Raw genomic sequence first — 19,660 nt, forward strand, 5'->3', positions numbered from 1 at the left:
ACATTGCCATTTTGGGTACCTGTAGAACAATAAGTAGAGATTTACCATTTATCCATATCCTCAGGCTCCAAAAGAAAAGGGACAGGCTGAACAAAAACTCAAAGAAATAATGGCTGTAAGGAATTGGAAGAGTAAATTCAACCTACAGTTGCTAAAAGAGCTGCCAACCCAGAATCTCATGTCTAGTGAAAATATCCTTCAAAATGAAGAAGAAAACAGGTCATTGCCAGATGAAGGAAGTTGAGAATTTGCTACCAGCAGATCTAGGTTGAAAGAGTAACTGATGGAAGATTTCTAAACAGAAAGGAAAGGATACAAGAGATGTAAGAAGGGAAGAAAGAACTCGGTAAGCAAAAACACAGGTATGTACCATAGATTTTCCTTCCCATGAAGTATTCTAAATTATCTTCAGAGGTTGAAGCAAAATTTATAATAGTGACCAATGTGATTCCAGGCATATAGAGGAAGTATTTAAGACAGTTACAGACAGATGAGTAAAATTACCTTAAGGGTGATAAGATTTATCCCAGAGAAATGAGGACTTATTTTCATACAAAAATTTGGATATGAGCATTAATGGCCCACAACTGGAAATGACCCAGATGTCCTCCAGTGAAGAGTGGAGGACAGACAGACTAATACATCAGTGCCGTGGAATACTCCCACCTGGGTGAATCTGCAGAGACTCATGCTGAGTGAAAAATGCCAACCCAAAAGGAAACATCCTATAGGAATGCATTTCTACACCTTCTTGAAATGCCTAAATTACATAAAAGGAGAAGAGACTATGTTGCCATGCAGTGAGGACAGGAAAGCATGGAGTAGAACATGCTTGTGATGATAAAGGGCAGGTGAGGGAGCTTGCAATGGTGGACAGGCTCTGTGTCTTGGCTGTACCAACGTCTGTGTTCTTTTTGTGGCCTACTAGAGTTTTGCAAGATGTCTTCTTTAGGAGGGAGAAATTAGTAAGGTATACTGGATCTAGCTGTAGTATTTTGTACATCTCTAGGTGAGTCTACCATTATCTCCAATTAATAAGCTTAATTTAAAAGTTAAAAAAAAACCTAAACACTGCTCACCTCTCTGGGCCCCTGCTCACTACTGGCCAGTTAGAGACTCAGAGATACGCTGTGCAGCCCTGAGTCATCCCAGGCAGCCTCAAGACAACCTGTTAGATAACTGTTTACATGTGAATGACCCCAGCCATGGTCAGTGAAGCCAAGTCAGATCAAATGAAGCTGCTCATCAATGGTCACATTCTCGAGAAGTGGTAAATGTTGGTTGTTTTAAGCTAAGTTTTGGGATGATTTGTTATATATGATTTCTTATAAGTGTACTTGTATATACATTTACAAATGATAATTTATTTTTTGTTGCTTGTCCTCTTGTCTCTTCTTGTGCTGATGATTGAACCCAGGGCCTTGTGCATGCAGGGAAGTGCTCTACCATTGAGCTACATCCCCAGCACAACAATTTCTTTTTTAAGTCTACTGAATACTCAATGGTTACATATTGCCTCAGTGTTCTAAGTCCATCTATGATCATCATCCCCAACTGCCAGGCACTGTGGTACACTCTGGAGTATTTGGATATCTGTCTCTGCATGATAGAAAGAGAACTTTTGGACTTTTTATACTGCTGTTTTCCCAGTGCTTGGGACAGTACCTACCACATGGTAGATTCTCATTAAATATTTGCAGAACTAATGAACAAATGAAGGAAAATTAGTGTATGTTGTCCTTGTTTACATACATGTGATCACCTGATTGGACAGTATGAGCTGCTAACCACTCTGGAACACTTACTTGCATACCAAGAAATATGCTAAGTTCTTTAAGGGTATTAATTTATCCAGTTTTTTAAGACAGCCTTATAGAGAAGATAGTAAAACTAAAAACCTTATATATACAGGCCTATGCAGATAGTGTGTACATACCTGCCTGTTCATTATGCGTAATTAGGTGTTTACTAGGCATGACACATCTAATATGTCCTTCATTGAATTCCACAACTTCTACTTTACTTGGCCTTTTCCAGGCTTCCTCAGCCTCTGAAACTTCATCATTCCACCTGCTAGAGTTAAAAATCTTGGAATCCTCTTGACTCTTATTCTCACCCTTGTATCCAGTACCATCAGTAAATCCTGTTGACTGAATTTTCAAAATACATTCAGATTCTGAACACTGCTCCTCTTCCATCTTGGCAAGTCACCCCCGCCACCCCCCCACCCTGGCCCCAGCCCCGGCCCCGGCCCCCTGCCTGGGTGGCACTTTGTACCATTCTCTAAGACAGCTGTCCTGCTTCTGCTGTTCTGCTCCACGGTGCACCTGATACACTCAGGTTGTATCTCTCCCATTCGGGACTCTCCAGCTCATTTCTTGTAACACTCAGAGAAAAAGCCAAGGTCAGACCCATGAGGCCTGCCCAGCCCAACCCTCCCCATACCTGGCAGCCTGCCCCTCACCTGCTGACCTCCTCGTTCCATCAGCATGCCAGGTGTCATGATCGTGCTGTCATTAACATAGACGAAGCATGGTTGCATCTCTCCACAATGTCAGTATGTATTGAATCACAAAAGTTCATGGGCAGCCCACTTTGAGCAGTGGCAGTTGACTGAATACTTGTGGGTCGCCTGGTGGTCAAGTCAGGCAAACGGAAGTTCTTTTATTCCAGTCTTAATTTTTAATATCTAAATAGTCAAGTCGTACCTAATCACTCACTGATATATAAACAGGCCACAGAAAGACTAAGAAAGGGCCAAAGTGGCCCCAGGTTGCAGGATGCTGAGCCCAGAGCACAGGAAGAGAGACGGGAGAGCAAAGAGTCAGTGCAGGTGCTCAGGTGACCCAGTTCCACAGAGTTGTCAAAGTAGAGGGGTCTGAGGATGGCAGTTTCAGTTGCGGAGTGTCAATGTGGAGCGGGCCATTCGTGATCATCACAGGCAGGAGAAACCGTAATGGGCCAAAGCCCGATAGGGACAGGAAATCAGAGGTTTGTTGCTGTGATGATTTTCCAGGACCCAGCAAAGTACCTCCGTATTCAGTCTCAGGGGCTTCCTGAGATTTCCAATGAGAGGTTCTCATCTGGTAAGGTTGATCAGTTCCTGTGCCCCGTGTTCCTGATATGGTTTGGGATGTCCACATGGCAGGTACTCCTTGATTTAGTTTGATAAGTTGGCACAAATAAGTTACTTATCAATTTGTATCTTACGGTGGTGCTGGGCAGATGGTGTTTGTTTCCTTGTAGGAACAAGGTATGAAGTTGTTCTTCCTTGGCACTCAGAATGGAGTAGCTCACGGCAAGCCACTGCTTTATGAAACAGAGTAACTCAGGGCAGGCACAGCCTGAGAACTGCTGTTCTGTACATCAAAGAGTGATTCAGAGCAGGGCCTGGCCCGCTCTGCACACCTGGCATGGTCAGTCTCAGCTGCTTCCTCTGCCTCCAGCCCTCTGCCCCACATCCATCTGTTCAGTCCCTTGTGTGTTTCAGCTCTTGGTTCAGCCATCACCTTTCAGGTCTCCTGCCCGCCATTAGTAATTCCTATGCCTTTCCTTGGTTTATCCTCCTCCATGGTGCCTGTCTCTGCATGCCAAATTATCTACATAGTATAGAATGCACATGCGTGTACACATACATGTGCTGTGCACCTGTGTGCTTGTGACATAGCTATCTTATTGATCATAAGCCCATTGGAGGAGTGGATTTGCCCCCTGTTTTGTTTGCAATCGAATCCCTTATGCCTGAACCATGCCTGGCACCTGGCAGGAGCCCAGTGAATATTTATTGGATGAATGAGTGAACGATATCAGCTCCAATTTGGTTTTTGAATGGAATACTCACCAAGTTCTTCAGCTCTCCAGCGGCTGTTTGGCTTGTTTCTCTACAAGGCAGGTTAAAAATGGAAGCCATCAAAGGCACACAAGTGCTTGTGGCTTCTCTCTGCAGCTTTGCAACTCACCTTTTTCTTCCCATGCTGTCCACCTGGAGAACTAGGCCACCGGGGAGACAGGGGAACAGAGACACAATGTGCCCTTGCAGTGCTTGTGTTCTGTGCCCTGGAACCGCTGCACCGAGAGGGTGGGCTTTCTCTGTGTCGAGTTCCTGGCAGATACTGATTCCATCAGAGTTGTTCCATAATAAAGTATTATTATCATTACTTTGCAGTACTGGGAAAATGACCCTGGCCTGGCACAATACAATTGCTTTTTTGATTAGACTAAAAACTGCATATTTACTATGCCTGTTTACATATATACTTCTACATGAAGAATATGTGGTGAAGAAAGCAGGACAATAATGTGATAAGGTAGCCAGTTCTCCCAGGGTCTGCAGTGTCTTGTCAGGGCATGGGGTTTTGCCCTAAAAGCACTTGGCAGCAAGAAGAGCACCAAAGTGATCAGTAATGTTTCAAAGGTGGCCCCAGATATCATGTAGAAAATGGATGGAAGCGGCAGGATTGAAGTAGAGGACACTCTGAGAAGCAGAAAGTGGTGGTTTAGTTAGGGCATCAGCCCCCTGCAGAGAAGTACAAACATTCCAGGTTTGGCTAGAGGGAAGATTCACAGACCTCCGTGACTTGTGGTTTGTGTTAAGAGATGGTTTTCATAGCAGGTGAAATTGTGACTGCAACACACATGTAGAATGAACATGTGTTCAGGATTCTACATAACTGTTAATTAAATGAGGGAACAAAGCAGACTATTATAATCAGCTCACAGCGTACTCTAAAGGACTCATGCATGTGTGTAGCCAGACAGTGAATGCGCGTTTGAAAGGAGGCGGATCCAGCTTCATGGGCAGTGGGATGTGAGGAAGTCAATCAAACCTGTGTGAATGGGACATAATTTGCATCTTTATGGATGGGAATTATTTTGCATTGTTATCAGTTATCTACCATTTATGGAACTGTAGAATGAATACCTTCAACAGAATCAGAAGCAGGTAATGCTGGGAAGGATTAGGCCAGAGAATCCATAGCTTTCCAATGAAGCACAGATTTTTCTCTAAAATTCCGTGTGTGTGTGTGTGTGTGTGTGTGTGTGTATACTAGAGGAGAAACATATTAAAATGCAGGGAAAGTATCCTTTTTATACTTGATAATAATTTGGTAATAGCATTTTCTATGCTACAGATATTATTTTGCAACATCATTTTTTAATGATGGCCATTTCCAGTTTACAGACATGCCATATTAATTGAAGATATCCATCCTCTGGAACATTTAGAGAATTTCCAGTTATTACTCCACAGAACCCTCTTCCCACATATTTCCATATTATTTTCTTGGGGAGGATTTCCTGGAAAGAGTATTTTTGGGTAGAAGTGTGCACAAAATTCTCTGGAAAGGTTGTGCTCAGTAAAGGGTCACCACGGCTAAGTGATTGCCTGTGGATATTTCCTAAGTATTTTTAATCCTCTGTGTACATATTTTATTTTAAGATTAATTATACATTTTTTTTTGCTAGTGTCTTTCTTTGCAGTGAATTTAAAATGCACCTTGCTATCCACAGGGTGTTCTTCTCCAAATTAGCATTTCTTCTCTTACAAATGAAAGGTACATAGGATGATAGGCATGATCATGCTGTTCACTCATTAGAAGATTTTCCTTTTTCCTTTATAAAGTACATGATTCTGACCCAACTCATTGTTTTAGAAAGTAGGTTTGGCAGCAGCCTACCAGTTAGGGCTCAGAGATGTCAGAGAGCTCCCTCTCGTTCTCTTCACGTACCTGCCTCTCACATCCTACCACGGCAGGATCCTTCAGAGGCCTTCAACATCTTGGGCTCTTATGCCATAGATGCAGAATTTTGCAGTCAATGGCAGACAGAATGGGGAGGAGATTCGTGCTGGGCTCACTCCTATTTCCTGTCTCTCTTTGATGAAGACCTGCCTTGACCTCAGGATGTTATCAACCTACACTGTTTTCTGGGGCTACTGGGGAGTCCCTGGACTATGGCATTTCATAGCCCCAAAGGGAAAAGAGGGTAGCATGAGTCCTGGAGGGCAGCAGGAGCCAGAGGGGAGGAACAGGTGCTCATGGAGCAGGACTGGAAGCTCTAGGTGGTGGGCAAGGAGTCAGTCTATCGGCCTGGACTCTAGTTTGCTGCCCCTGTGTCTAAGGAAATCCAGCAGACTAATAGTTAGAAAGGCACAAGAAGCCAAGAAGAGCAGAGACATGGCGTGAGATACTTCTAATGTTGTTAATAATCCTTGGGCTTTTACGTTTCTGTCAAGGATATTGAATATGTTTTTTACTTAAGGGGAAAATGCTTCTTACAAATTCCCAGTAGACCTTGGAGTCCTGGTTCAAGGTCTAAGACCCCAATTTCAGAATCTCCCTCAAAAACGATTACTGTAGGTGAACACTTGGTGCCAGCCATCTTAAAATCACAAATGCAAATGCCACACTGAAATAGATTAGCTATAAAGTAGTCATCCAGATGAAAGAGCATATGGCCACAATGAGATGTCTCTCTTTTGATTACGATAAGCATGAAAATAAACTTCTCACAGATGGCTCGACCCTCAGGATGAGTTTTTGCAACCCTGGGATTTTAACTTTTCTGGAAAAATCCTGGAGTAATGGTTAAGAGCTTGTTTTTCAGAATCAAGCAAACCCAAACGGGACTCCTGGCTTGCTTGTTTCAGTGAGCTTGTGAACCCTCAGTAAGATGTTTAACCTTACTATTGCTAAAACTTTCTCATCTGTAAAATAGAGACAGGACTAGCACCTGCCTCATAGGATTATTGGGAGGATTCATTGAAATGCACACACAGGGCTCAGCATTCTGCAGCATAGAGAAAACATTCAGCCGGTGCCAATCACTGGTACTAACATGTTGATTTGCTTTGGAGAGTTGAAGAACATGAGTCTGGAATATGAGAAAGATGCTAGGTCAGCATTCTGTGGCTGAGGATGAATTTTTAGAGCTTGGGGAGAATGCTTGGAGGTGAGAAAGTTCACGTGAAGACAGAAAGGAATGCTGTGAATTGGAAGACAGTTGTACCTACCTTTCCCCCAGTGTGTGCTCTGATTTCATAGCATGAGTTATGTCCCATGACTAGATCTGGGATACCCAGGTCTCCATGAGAACATGCTCTTCAGAGGCCACCCCATTAACGGTAGCACAGTGATTCCCCTGCTGTCCACAAGGAGACTCAACATTTGGTGGCAGGGTGTGGGAAAGCCTCAGGTCAACACTTAAATACAGTTTTATTGAAGTAAAATTTTGGCTTGTGAGGAGATGTGGAATATATGGGGTTCTCACATGATGCGTGTTTGCTCCTGGTCCCCCCCAGGACATAACTCGTCAAGCAGATTTTTATGTTTAAAATGCACAGAGTTGAGAAATTCTTCCACAGACCCGCAGTTAGAAACCATGGCCCACTGCTTAATTTTGTAAATACAGTTTTATTGCACTCATTCATTTACATATGTCCTGTGGCCACTTTCATGCTGTGTCCCAGGAGTTGGGTGGCTGCATTGAAGACCTCAGTGCTCTTGAAGACAGAAGTATTTCCTACCTGGCCCTTCATATAGTTTGCTGACACTTGGAGTAGACCCTAGTAAAGACCAAAGGTCAATCTTCACCCAGATTTTCCTCTTTTCTCCTGCTCACATGGAGACAGTATACTGTTTTCTTTTAGCAGAATTTTGTGACTCAAATTTGCTTTCTATTTATCTTTGTAACTGTGCATCCTGCAGAAGTATAACTGGACTGTTTGTGACATTGTGATGGACTGCTAATAATATTACAAATGCTTAGGCATACTCTTCATTGTTTCAGCTGCTCCTTGGCAGTAGAAATCTTGGTGAACCTGCCAGAATATTCTTTGGTAGAAAAAAAGAAACCAATGATAATGTTAGATATTTTAAACCAGACTAAGCAATCATTAATGGATATTGAGATTTTTTTTTTCCTTTTTAAAAACCATTCTGGAGATTAAAACAAGTATGCTTTAATCAAGCAGGTTTTTATATTCATCAAAGGTCACAGAGATAGAGTCTGGCGAAGTTGCTGAGGCTGGTCTCATGCTTGCAATCTTCCTGCCTCAGCCTCCTGACTCACTGGGATTACAGGCCTGTGTCACCATCCCCAGCAAGAATATCAAACTTTAGAGACAGGAACAGAAAACGGAAGCAAAGCAAATTATATTTGGATTAGTGAGAATTTAAGGCTGAAAATTAAATATAATAATTTACCATCCCTAACAGCAAAATCCACACTGAATGAGATTTTCATGTACCACTAACTCTGCTGCTTGCCCACGCAGGGTGTTGGAACTGGGTGGCATGCTTCTGTGTGTGAGCTTTGGCAGTGGCTTGTGTAGACTGACTTGTCCTAATCACTACTTTGAAGATATTCACAGAGCCTCATGTTCCCTAAGTGTGAAGCCTCAGATCTGTATGCACATATCTAAAGCTGTGGTTCTGATTTTGCCCCCCAGAAGGAGCTATTTGGCAATGTCTGGAAACAATTTTGGTTGTTTAAAGGGGTCAGAGATGGTGTTACTATGGCATTTAGCAGAGAGGCTGCCAAATACCTTACATAGCATGGGACAGCTCTCTAGTACATAAAGTTTCTCTGGTCCCAAATTTCAATATCTGAGATATCTCTATATGAAAATTTTTCTGCCATTGAGTTCTCCAAAGGTGTATTATGGCCAGTTCATAATAGGATAGGTAAAAGGTTCTTATAAGTGAAAACATCTGTTAGTTAAAAAGTCAGTTGAAAACGTTAACTAAATAATAATATGGATGTTAAGTAGATTTGTTAAATAGGAAGAAGAAAGTTAAAATGAATTTATTGAAAAATCTGTTTTGAACTGTTAAATCAAATGGGATGGGATTGTTTCCAAATTGTCATCCTTTGAAACAAAGTCTGTTCATCCAGCTAGTCTGTGCATGTTTCCATGATTGGTGAGTCCTCTAAGCAATACCAAAGTATTTAGGATTCGGCTGGGAGGTGGCATTCCCAGGGTTCCTAGGCCGGAGTGTGGCAGCAGTCGAAAATGTGACTTTAGGGGCTGGGGATGTGGCTCAAGCCGTAGCGCGTTTGCCTGGCATGCGTGCGGCCTGGGTTCGATCCTCAGCACCACATACCAACAAAGATGTTGTGTCCGCCGAGAACTAAAATAAATAAATAAATTCTCTCTCTCTCTCTCTCTCTCTCTCTCTCTCTCTCTCTCTCTCTCTTCCTTTCCTCTCTCTTTTTTTTTTAAAAAAAAAAAAGAAAATGTGACTTTAGCACAAAAGACTGCATTCGCCTTAAGTGCCTGTCTCTCAAACTCGAAATGGCATCTCACACTGCTCTATTTCAAACACCTCCATATGCCCCTTGTTGGAACCCTTGTTGGAAATCCTGGTCTCAGCGGGCCTCATCTTGAAACACTTGCTGGAGAATTCCTTGTCACCAGTTGAGAGAGAGAAATAGAGAGAGAGACAGCATTGTCTGAAGGTACTTTATGAATATTTATGGTGCTGGCTTGTAAATTAAAAATAAAATGCTTAGAGAACGTGTTGAAGACAAATTTGTCTGGCCTTACCCCAAGTTGAGCTTCTGAGTTGCTGGATCTTGGCTCAGCACTAGAGAGCTGCAGAGTTACCAGTTATCTTGAGTGACACTGGGCCACACTCAGAGTCACCAGTATGTGATGGCTGACAGCACCAAGGAGGAATCTTGATGGCAGAAGCCACTCTCGGCCCCTCTGCAGACTCCTTCACTGCCGTGTGCTTGTGTGTTGTAGTTTGACAACCTGAGCCACCTTTTCATAAACCAAACATGAGTGTTCCTTATCATCATCCTGCCAATAAACTGACATGTTCTAATTCCTTCCATGGTGACTTTCTAGCCAGGCTGGATATGAATGGATGTGATGATATTTTTGTTCTTATTTGACTGTAACATTGCACTTTTGTCCCTGCTGCTTAATAAAACAAAAGAAAAACAAAATGTGAGAAGCAGAAGTCCCCCAAACTTAAAACAGATGGATCAAAGGTAGACGTGCTGAAGTTGAGGAATCTTCAGTCTGCATTGATGCAGCCCTTGGAAAGAAGCCAGGCAAATCCTGATCCAACTGAGGAGAAAATGAACAATTTTTTTTTTTAAAGTCAGAAATGTTCTCATTAAAAATTTGGCTTGAATATTGAGACATAATTAGGAAATTGAAAATAACTTTCTTAGAGAAAATATTTTTTTATAGTGGGCATATTTTTGCATACCTTTAGAATGTTTGGTTTCTGAATCTATTCTCAGGGGCAGATTCAAAAGAGGTCGCCAATCATGGAATGATAGTGAGAAGGTCATTTCTCATACCCTTTATTTGAACAAGCAGGGTGACAGTCAGTCCTGTTTAATTCTATCCTCTGGTAGTGGCACACCATCCAGAGAGCCATTGTCTCATGTTCCTCAGAGGTAAGTGGGGTTGATTAGACTCTTTGCTAAGTCTGCCACTGGGGATGCAGATGTTTATGGCTGGGTCTCCTCCCCAACGAGGGCTTTCTTCTTGAACTCTTACCAATGGCTCTCATAACTTGCCTTCTTCAAGTTACTTAGTCTGGTGGTTAATTAGACTGTGATCTGATGATAAAACAAACAGGACCCGAGAAGAGTATGGAGGATGGTTAATAGATTAGGCTAAAGTACAGTTAAATATCTCTGCATCTTTTCACTTAAAAAGTTTCATTCAACATTTTACTCTGAGATAATTGTAGATTAAATTTAGTGATAAGAAATACTACACAACGATCTGGTACCCTTGACCCAGTTTCTCTGGTAGTAACGTCTTCCATAAATAACAGTACAATACCACAAACAGGATTGATGTTGATACACTAGAGATATATAAGTTCCTCACCATGACAGTCCCACAGGTTGACCCTTCAGAGCCATACCTACTTCTCTTCATAGGCCTCATCCATGGTCTTCAACAACCATGGATCTGTCTCCCATGTCTATAATTTTGTAAGGATGGTGGATAGGCCTTGGAGTGTAGCCTAGCAGGCGCAAGGCCTTGGGTTCCATCTAAGCATTGCAAAAACTGTAATCCACTGGGTTTACTTTTTGTCTTCCCCCCTCAGTGCAGGTCTCTGGAGAACCATTCCAGTTGTTGCATCTGTCAGTCGCTCATATATTTTATTGATAAGCAATATTTCAAGGTATGGCTGTACCATTGAACCATTCACCTATTGAAGGGCATATGGGCTGTTACTGGGTTTTGTTATGAACAAGACTGCTGTGGACGCTCATATGCAGATGTTTTGGAAGGCTACAATTGGGATTTCTGTGTTTTCAGTTCCTGAGTGCAGCTGCTGGTCATCTGTGGCTTGTGTGGTTCTTTTCAAGAAAATACCACTTGTTTTTCAGAGAAGTAGCACCATTTTACGTTCCCACCAACAGTGTATGGGCGATCCATTTTCTCCACATCCTTCTCAGTATTTGGTGGCAGTACCATTGTTGTCATCATTTCAGCCAATCTGACAATTATACAGTGACACCTCATGGAGTTTCAGTTTACGCTTCCCCATTGGTGGTGACATTGGACATCTTGCATGTGCTTTGGGATTCTTTGTATCTCTTTGATGAAATGTCTTTTCATGGCTTTTGATCATTTGGACTTATCCTGTTTTAATTTTTTAATGTTGAGATTTGAGAGTTATTTATCTACTCCATAAATAATGTGACCTCCTGGGTCACATCTGGCTTGCAAATATTTTCTCCCAGTCTCTGCCTTTGTGTTTTCATCCTTGTAAAGGGGTCTTCCATATACGAGTTTTTAATTTTCATGAGGTCCATTTTAGCAAGTCTTCTTTGGGAATGGTTCTGACATCGAGTTGAAGTATTCTTCTTCCAGCATTTCTTTTACCTAAAAATGTCTGTACTTTTATTTTATATTTAAGTCCGTTTTCAGTTACTTTTTGCATAAGGAGCCTTTGAGTGTTCCAGTCAAGGTGGGGTTGTCTGGCCCTCACTTCTCCTGTGGGTGTGCACGGGCTCTTGCACCATTTGGTGAAAGGTTATTCTTTCTCACTCAGCTGCTTTTCCACCTTAGTCTATGTTTTAATATCCCTGGGTGGATTCAGTAGCTCTGCAGGATGAAAGCTAATAGAATTGGCGTTAATTACACTCTTACCTCTGGGTATTTAAGAAATAACAGAAGTCTCTTCTATTTAATTACAGCATTAACTTTTATTAAACCAAACAAAAACTAACAAACAAAACCCCAAATCTATTCTCATGACCCAGAGAAAACATTGTTAACATTGGTGTATGTTTTGTCTTTTTTCATACATTTGAGTATAGTGGAGATCATGGCATAAATAAAGTTTTATATTCTGCTTTCCCCATGGCATATTATGAACTCTCTCATGTCATTAGAAATTCCTTCTGGAACTTATTTCAGGGGAGCTGCCTATGTTATTCTGTTGCTGGATAACATATGTATTTGTCGCGAGGGGGCAAAATTGCGACGTATGTAGTCAAGGGGGAGAAATAATGAATGTCCACGTGCTTCTGCCCTTTTCAATGCTTTATTCACTCAAATCACTCAATACAATTTCACTCTATAGGTTCTTATTCAGGAAAACAACAATCCTTAATGCTAGGCACTGCAATAGACATAATCAATTCATAGCAAACAATTCTAGATTAATTAATTCTAAGCACTGCAAACACACTTCATCATGACAGGCTAATGACAGGCTTTCCCTCTGGATGCTAAGTTCAAAAGTCTTAAGCCTTAGACTTACGTCCAGCAGATGCACATTCACTCAGACTGCTGTGATCAGGTCCGGAACCAAGGCAAGCTTCTCCTGGTGTGGGGTAGACAACCGGTTGAGGAGAGGGTCATATGGAGAATTTGCGGCTCACACCAAGGTCCAGACGAGGCGGTAGAGTTTGAGAGCAGTGAGGATCATGCAGAGGATCAGGAAAATGAGGACAAGTGATGGGAATGTCAGTCCAGGTCCTCATCAGGCTCTCCAGCTCGAGTGCATCCTTGTTTCGTCTGGCTGAATCCCTGTTCATTAGCTCTATTATTTATACTAAATTTGGGGGCTTTTGACCCCCCTTTCAATCCTTATCAGCTACCACTGGCTTTCTCCATGACATCATTTATCCTGGGGTCAGAAACATCTGGTCTGGTGGTCTCCACCTTGAACTTCTCACCTTTCCCTCTTATCAGCCAAGGACAGCCTGCCAGAGGCTTCACTCTCTCAGAGTTGGGGGAAAGGACTTGTTCATGTCTGAGGCCATACTGGAGGCCTCTGTTAGGTGTGCCTGGTGAGACTGCAGTTTTCAAGCCTAATGCCACCCTCACATTATTGTACATGTAGTATAATTTACTGAATACATATTATATATACTCTCTGCATTATTATGGCTTTTCTATGACGACTATCTATGTTATCTTATAGATATAAAATATATATCATATATCATGTATTGCATATCATAATATATTCTGCTATTTACTATATTTCTGTGTACCATATTTACTGTATATAATAACTACCTATGTTACCCTATGGATGAATAACATACATTCTATTGTATATTACAGAAGTATTATGATTTACTTTGTAACTCCTTATTGTTGAAGATTGAGTAGTTTCTATTTCTCATCATTATAAACAACTGCTAACATTTTAGCATCTGTTTAGTGGTATCAGGCACATTGCTAAGCCTCGGTATTCAGAATCAAACTTCAGAGAAGAGTGGATCCACTTTCTTTTTACCTTACCAAATAAGATAATTAGTGGGACAGAAGAGTAAAATGGAAAATATTAAGCCTCGAAGACAAATACTAACAAAGAAGAACTCCCCCCACCGCCCCAGCAAGACTTGTAAATAGTATTTTAAATTTACTTGATTCTGGTTTGAATGACCAAATGTTTGACATAGATTTTGTTCTGTTTCATTTTAGAGGTTCTTATACATTATAGTACATGTAGCTTATTTATGGGTAGAAATTACAAAACCACACGTGTTGCTTTGAAGATAGTCAAAGATTGTCATGATGACTGAACAATTGTCACACAGCTGCACTAGAATATGGAATTTCTCTTTTGTGCACTTTGTATCTTTGCCTAGGATAAATCCCCTTCCATATTTATTTATTTGTTTAATACTGGGGATTGAACCCAGGGTGTTCATCCACTGAGCCACATCCCCAGCCCTGTATTTAAAATCTTGAGACAAGTTCTCCTAAGTAGCCCACGTTGGCCTTGAACTTGGAATCCCCCTGCCTCAGCTTCTGAACTTGTTGGTGTTATAGTGCATACCACCTCTGGTCTAAATCTTATTCATTTAAGGTCTTTGTCAAATAGCCTTTAAAAATCTGAGCTGCAGCCTTAGTTTGTAGCCCTTCAGCATTGACCAAATTTCCTAAGCATGAATCTGGTTGGTGTTGATTATCCAATTGTTTGCTGGCCCAGAAACTTGCCTTCAAATGATTTTCTTTTGATTTCAGTAACTGTTTTCAGTAATAGTTTTCCATTGTGGAAATAATATAGGTTTTTAAATGTTTATTTTCCCAAAGCAACCTCAAATTTCTGGCTTGTGGATATGTTACAGGTGAAAACATTAAAAAAAATAAATAAAGAAAAGAAGTGCAAATGATAGTAGCAGCTAAGTCATTGGACATGCCCAGCTCAGTCTTTGTCTTTCGTTCCAGATTTATCAACGATGCTGGTTAGTGTTCAAGAAAGCTTCAAGCAAGGGTCCAAAAAGACTGGAGAAGTTTTCCGATGAACGTGCTGCATATTTTAGGTGTTATCATAAGGTAAGACTTGTTGCTGCAGCTTCAGAGAAATCTGTTTTCAAGGAGATAACTTGAATTGATTGAGTCTGAAAACTCATCTAAGTTATTTAACGAAGATCCTAATAGTGATTTTTTTTTGTTGTTGTTGTTGTTGTTTTTTTTTGTGGTGCTGGGAATTGAACCCAAGGTCTTGTACAGCAAGGCAAGCACTCTACCAACTGAGCAATGTCCCCAGCCCTCTACTAGTACTTTTGACATGGACAAACCATTCCTACAATAATGATTATTTGCTAATTGTTTAAAATAATTGACTCATGTAAAGTGGCTCTTGTGGTCTTCTACTCTGTGTTGTTGTTTTCTTTCTAAGACCATGTTGCTATGTGATTTTTCTGCTTACGTAGACCCTCCTCCGAAGAGCAAGCTCCCCGAGGGAGTGGATCTCCTGTGTCTCACCCAGTGCCTGATGCAGAAGAGATACTTGTTCACTTGGGGAGGGCCGGGAAGGAGCAATGACAGATGATGGGGAAGAGGACCCCCATTAGTATATTTCTCCAAGTCTCACAACTAAAGTTAATTCAGATTTGTAGTTTTCTTAGTGAAACTTTATCACTAATAGTACTAACTAAAACGTATTATTGAGGAACAGAGTGCTAAGGCAAATATGAGATTTACTTACTGTTCAGATTCACAAATTCAGCAAGTCTTCCCTGCTACGTGGCAGTATTTCTCAGGCCCTTGTTAACACGTGGCCTGTGTATTTCCTCTTTCATGAAAATGTGTAGAGTGTCTGGTTAATGCTCTCCCGGGCACTGGTTATTCCCATATTGAGAAAATACTACTCCTTTCTATGGAGGACCTGTGGTTATTTTTATGATAAAATGTTTTGATTTTGGATTCCCACTTTGAAGACTCTTTCATCTTCATTTGGTGAAAATTCACTGGGGCAGGATTTTTTGCCATTTAAAATTTTATGTGAAGCCAGTAGATCTGTTTACCTCAGGCCTTGGCTGGGTGGGGAAGTGAACAGGCTTCCCTTTTGCTCAAATTCTTTAGAAGTAATGACTACACAGCATCGGATAAAAGGCGTGTGCTGACACCTCTGTTTATGCAATGTGAAAAGCAATAGCTGTATATCCCTGCCACCCTTCATGCTGGGGATGGAACTCAGGGCCTCATGCATCCCAGGCAGATGCTCTACCATGGAGCTACACTCGTTGCCCTCTACTGCTTCTCAAATTAGAGAAATAAAGAGTTTGCTATGCTTTATGAGCTCATCTGCACATTCATGAGAAAAGAAAGGACCTAAATTATGAGTCCAGATTACCTCTACCATTTATCTTCCATATACTGGATATTTTCACTCGGGAAGGAGTTGCCGAACTGCACATCTATTACTGAGGAGCAGTGATCCACGAAGCCAGTGAACCTTCACAAGCAGTCTTGAGTCAAGCTGTTCGTTTCTGTCACACTGGAGATTACTGGGATCTAGTCATTTGGAGCCAGATATGTTACATGCCACTTATCTCATAGGTACCCAGTATCCTACCTAATAACAAGGTAGAAGGGTGCTGTGGGAATGCCTTGTTGCAGTTTTTCTTGAGAGTCATGCCCTCGGGTGGAACTCCAAGTGCCCAAGCAGGTATCTGTTCATTTTTTGGAAAAAGATGGAGATTAGGTAGCCAGAAGTTATAGTTAGGCTCCAGCTCTTCTCTTGAGAACCTCAGCCAGTATCTAACTTTACATTCAGCATCCTGCCCTTGTATTCTCTGATTGTAGTGTATGGCCATGATGTCCTTATGTCCCTTTGGAGTGATTTTGATATCACTCAAACATAACCCATTCTTCCCAGTCCCAACGGTACTACCTTTCTGAGTATAGAAACCTAGCTAGACAGACTGTGTTCTCTGGACAGACCTAGGCATACCTAAGAGAAGTGAGGACGGCTGTTTGGAATCCTCCAATCTAGTCCATCAGTACCTGGTGCGGGCTTGGTGTTCAGAACCCGTGGAGACTAAACACTCCAACAACCTCTGCTGTCACCACTGGGCTGCTCATTCCTGGCCTGCCAGGTGCTACATCCCATCAGGACACTGTCCACCTCAAATCCCTGAGCCAGGTCCTTTCAGGGCCTTTAGGATCATGGGATTTGGCTCCTGTTGTCAGTTTAACCTCATCCCTCACTTTCTGCAGTCCCATTTGACTGCTCCAGGTACCTGGGATGCCTGCTTTCCTGAGAAGATGCCAGGCACACCCTCACCCTTGCTTTTCCTCTTTCCTGGAATTCCTCCCCTGCTCCCATACCCACCTTGCTTACTCTCTTACTTCCTTCAGGGCATTCCTCACATTCCTCTCTGAGTGAGGCCATTCCTTGACCCCATTATCTAAAGTAGAATCCACCTTCACTCCTCTTCCAATCTCTGCTCTTTGTTCTCCTTGGCACTTTTTGTTGTAGTCACACATAGATGTTACCTGTCCACATGAAATAAGGTCCACAAGGACGGAGATTTTCTTTGTGTGTGTGTGTGTGTGTGTGTGTGTGTGTGTGTGTGTAAATGTTGGGGGGGGGCATCAGTATCAATTACTAGTATCTAACACCTAGTAGACACTTTTTAAAGTACTGGCTAAAATGAGACAATGAATACTATCAATAAAGGAAACGGAATGCATATAAATGTTGGTGTGCATGTATTTATTTAGTTCACCAGAGGAAATCTGTAGTTGAGGCATCTGAAAATAGGAAAAGGAATTCTGCTTTGGAGGAGATAGGATGCATTAATGAATGAGAGTAGAAGAAGCCAGGGCTGGGAAGAGTTGGACGGACAGGTTCAATGGAAAAACCCAAGTGGATTGAAAAAGTCTCCCTTGAATGTGTGAGGAGTGACAGGAGGTTGGAGACAAACTCATTCAGATTTCTACCTGCCGGCTTTGGAATTTAGTATGCAGATCTTTGGAGAACTTGGTAAGCTACACTCTCTTTCATCTGTCATGATCATTAACCAAAGTTCAAAGCATTAGGAAGGAGAGGAATTATCTACATTAAGCCTCGGAGCCCTTGATGAGTTGCTGTAGTCGATTCACCCTCCTGTGCTCTTTCCGATCTGATGCATTTAGTATTAATCTCTTGAGGGCATATAAAAAGCCGAAGTAATTCTGAGATATGCATTTTTTATCTAAATACTGTGTAATTTATGAATCTTGATCATAAAATACCAAGGTTATAAATAGCACACCGTGACTAGACTTCAGACTGTGTTCTAATATAAACAAAGCAATTTCCAAAACAAATGAGGAAATATACATCATGCTCTCGATCTATATAGAGGTGGCTTGGCCTGTGTGGACAAGTCCCTCCTGTGGGAAATATGTAGTATTCGTGAAAGCCCATTTCATTGTTAAAGATATTTTTTTTTAAAAAAAATGCCAATTTTGTGTGACTAATTCTTTTAAGAAGTTTTAACATAAAAAATTGTGGATTTTTAAAACAGTGCATTCTGTACTGAGAAGGTAGCTGAGGGCACTCCCATGCAAAATTGGGAGATAAATATGTGAATAATGCATACAGGGAACAATTCACTTTGCATTTCTTTACCCCTGCGTGGTGTGACACCCTGAGCTGTCACAGATGGCTCTGAATTTGATTAACTGTAATTGCAACAACATTACAACTCCAGCAACTGTAAAAATAGTCCCTGACCTTCTTGTTAAACTCTAACTCCCTGTTTTCATTCAGGAAACAAGCTGCTCACACTAGCCAGGAGATCGGGAGTTTCCTTGCACAGTTTTACTTTTTTGGGGATGAGTAACAATTGGGGCACAAGCTTAAGTGGAAGGAAGACCATCTGCTTTCCAAACTGAGGCAAATGGTGTGGCAGGAGTTGTGACAGCCTAGGATTTGGGATACCTGGGTACTGGTCTCTGTGCATCTCTGTCAAGTTCCTTCTCTCTGTGTAAAGCTGATCCCCAAGGCACATCCCACATTTGCTTCTCCATTGTCACACAGTACTGAGCCAGGGTGACCCAACTTATGGTGGACAAGACAATTCCAAGTCCTGTACTACAAGTGTTTTCCCAAAGGTGTGCCAGAGTGTGGGTGACAGAGACTGCAGTGTTTAGCAAGCTTTTTGGTCACAGAAATTTGGACGGCAACATTTACACCCCCCATCTTTGAGATCTGTAATACACTGTAGCTCTCATGGGCCCTGAAAAGTTCCATGAAAATCCGAGTAACTTTGAGTCAGCACTTCCCAAACTGATTGGGCCATGGATTTTCTTTTTAATCACTTGTTCCAGGGAGCGGATGACTTGCATGCCAAGGAGAGCAGTCTGGAATGTGCTGCTCTCAAGCCTGACCTCTTTTATGAACTATCAACTTGGTCCATTGTTTGAACAGTGAACAACTAGGGATGACTGTTCCTACTTCATCAAACATTCCCTTCTGATGTGGCTGCCTGCAAATATGTCTTTTCAGATATCTTAAAATACTTCGCAGCATTTTCTTTCAATGCCCAAATACCTACTGTGGAGTCATCACTTGCTTGTACAAGAATTGACTCAGTAGATCATGTTCTGGAAGTTTCCTTTACTTATGGAAGAGGATGTGACTCCACACCTTCATAAATGAAATTATAGCTTTACATTAATGCTTTTCCCAAAGAGTAAATGCTCCCATGCTCCCATTTCTAAGGTACTAGTACAGGAGGTTAACTATGATATTAAAAAAACCCTCCATTTTTATGACCTGAGTACTTTTACTAGTCAGGGAGGTACAAGTGCGTACCACAGTGCCAAAGCCTCCTGAAACATGTGCATAACTGAGATAACTCTGCTTCCTAACTGAGCCTGATTTCTCCCAGGGTCCCCTGTCTCACTGCATAGCAATCCTGTCATTCAAGATGGAAG

The 19,660-nt window shown here is 41.7% G+C and overlaps 1 protein-coding gene across 1 annotated transcript in view; it reads left to right on the plus strand.

Annotated features, from left to right (window-relative positions):
* DOK5 (docking protein 5) overlaps positions 1-19,660 on the plus strand; it is a 147,083-nt gene that overhangs the window by 55,927 nt on the left and 71,496 nt on the right. The window contains exon 2 of the mRNA XM_081289687.1: positions 14,675-14,782. Within this exon, the coding sequence (XP_081145813.1) occupies positions 14,675-14,782 (108 nt within the window). The remainder of the gene's footprint in view (positions 1-14,674; positions 14,783-19,660) is intronic.

The sequence above is a fragment of the Spermophilus citellus genome (genome assembly GCF_964194105.1).
Source record: "Spermophilus citellus genome assembly, chromosome: 4".
Classification (NCBI taxonomy): domain Eukaryota; kingdom Metazoa; phylum Chordata; class Mammalia; order Rodentia; family Sciuridae; genus Spermophilus; species Spermophilus citellus.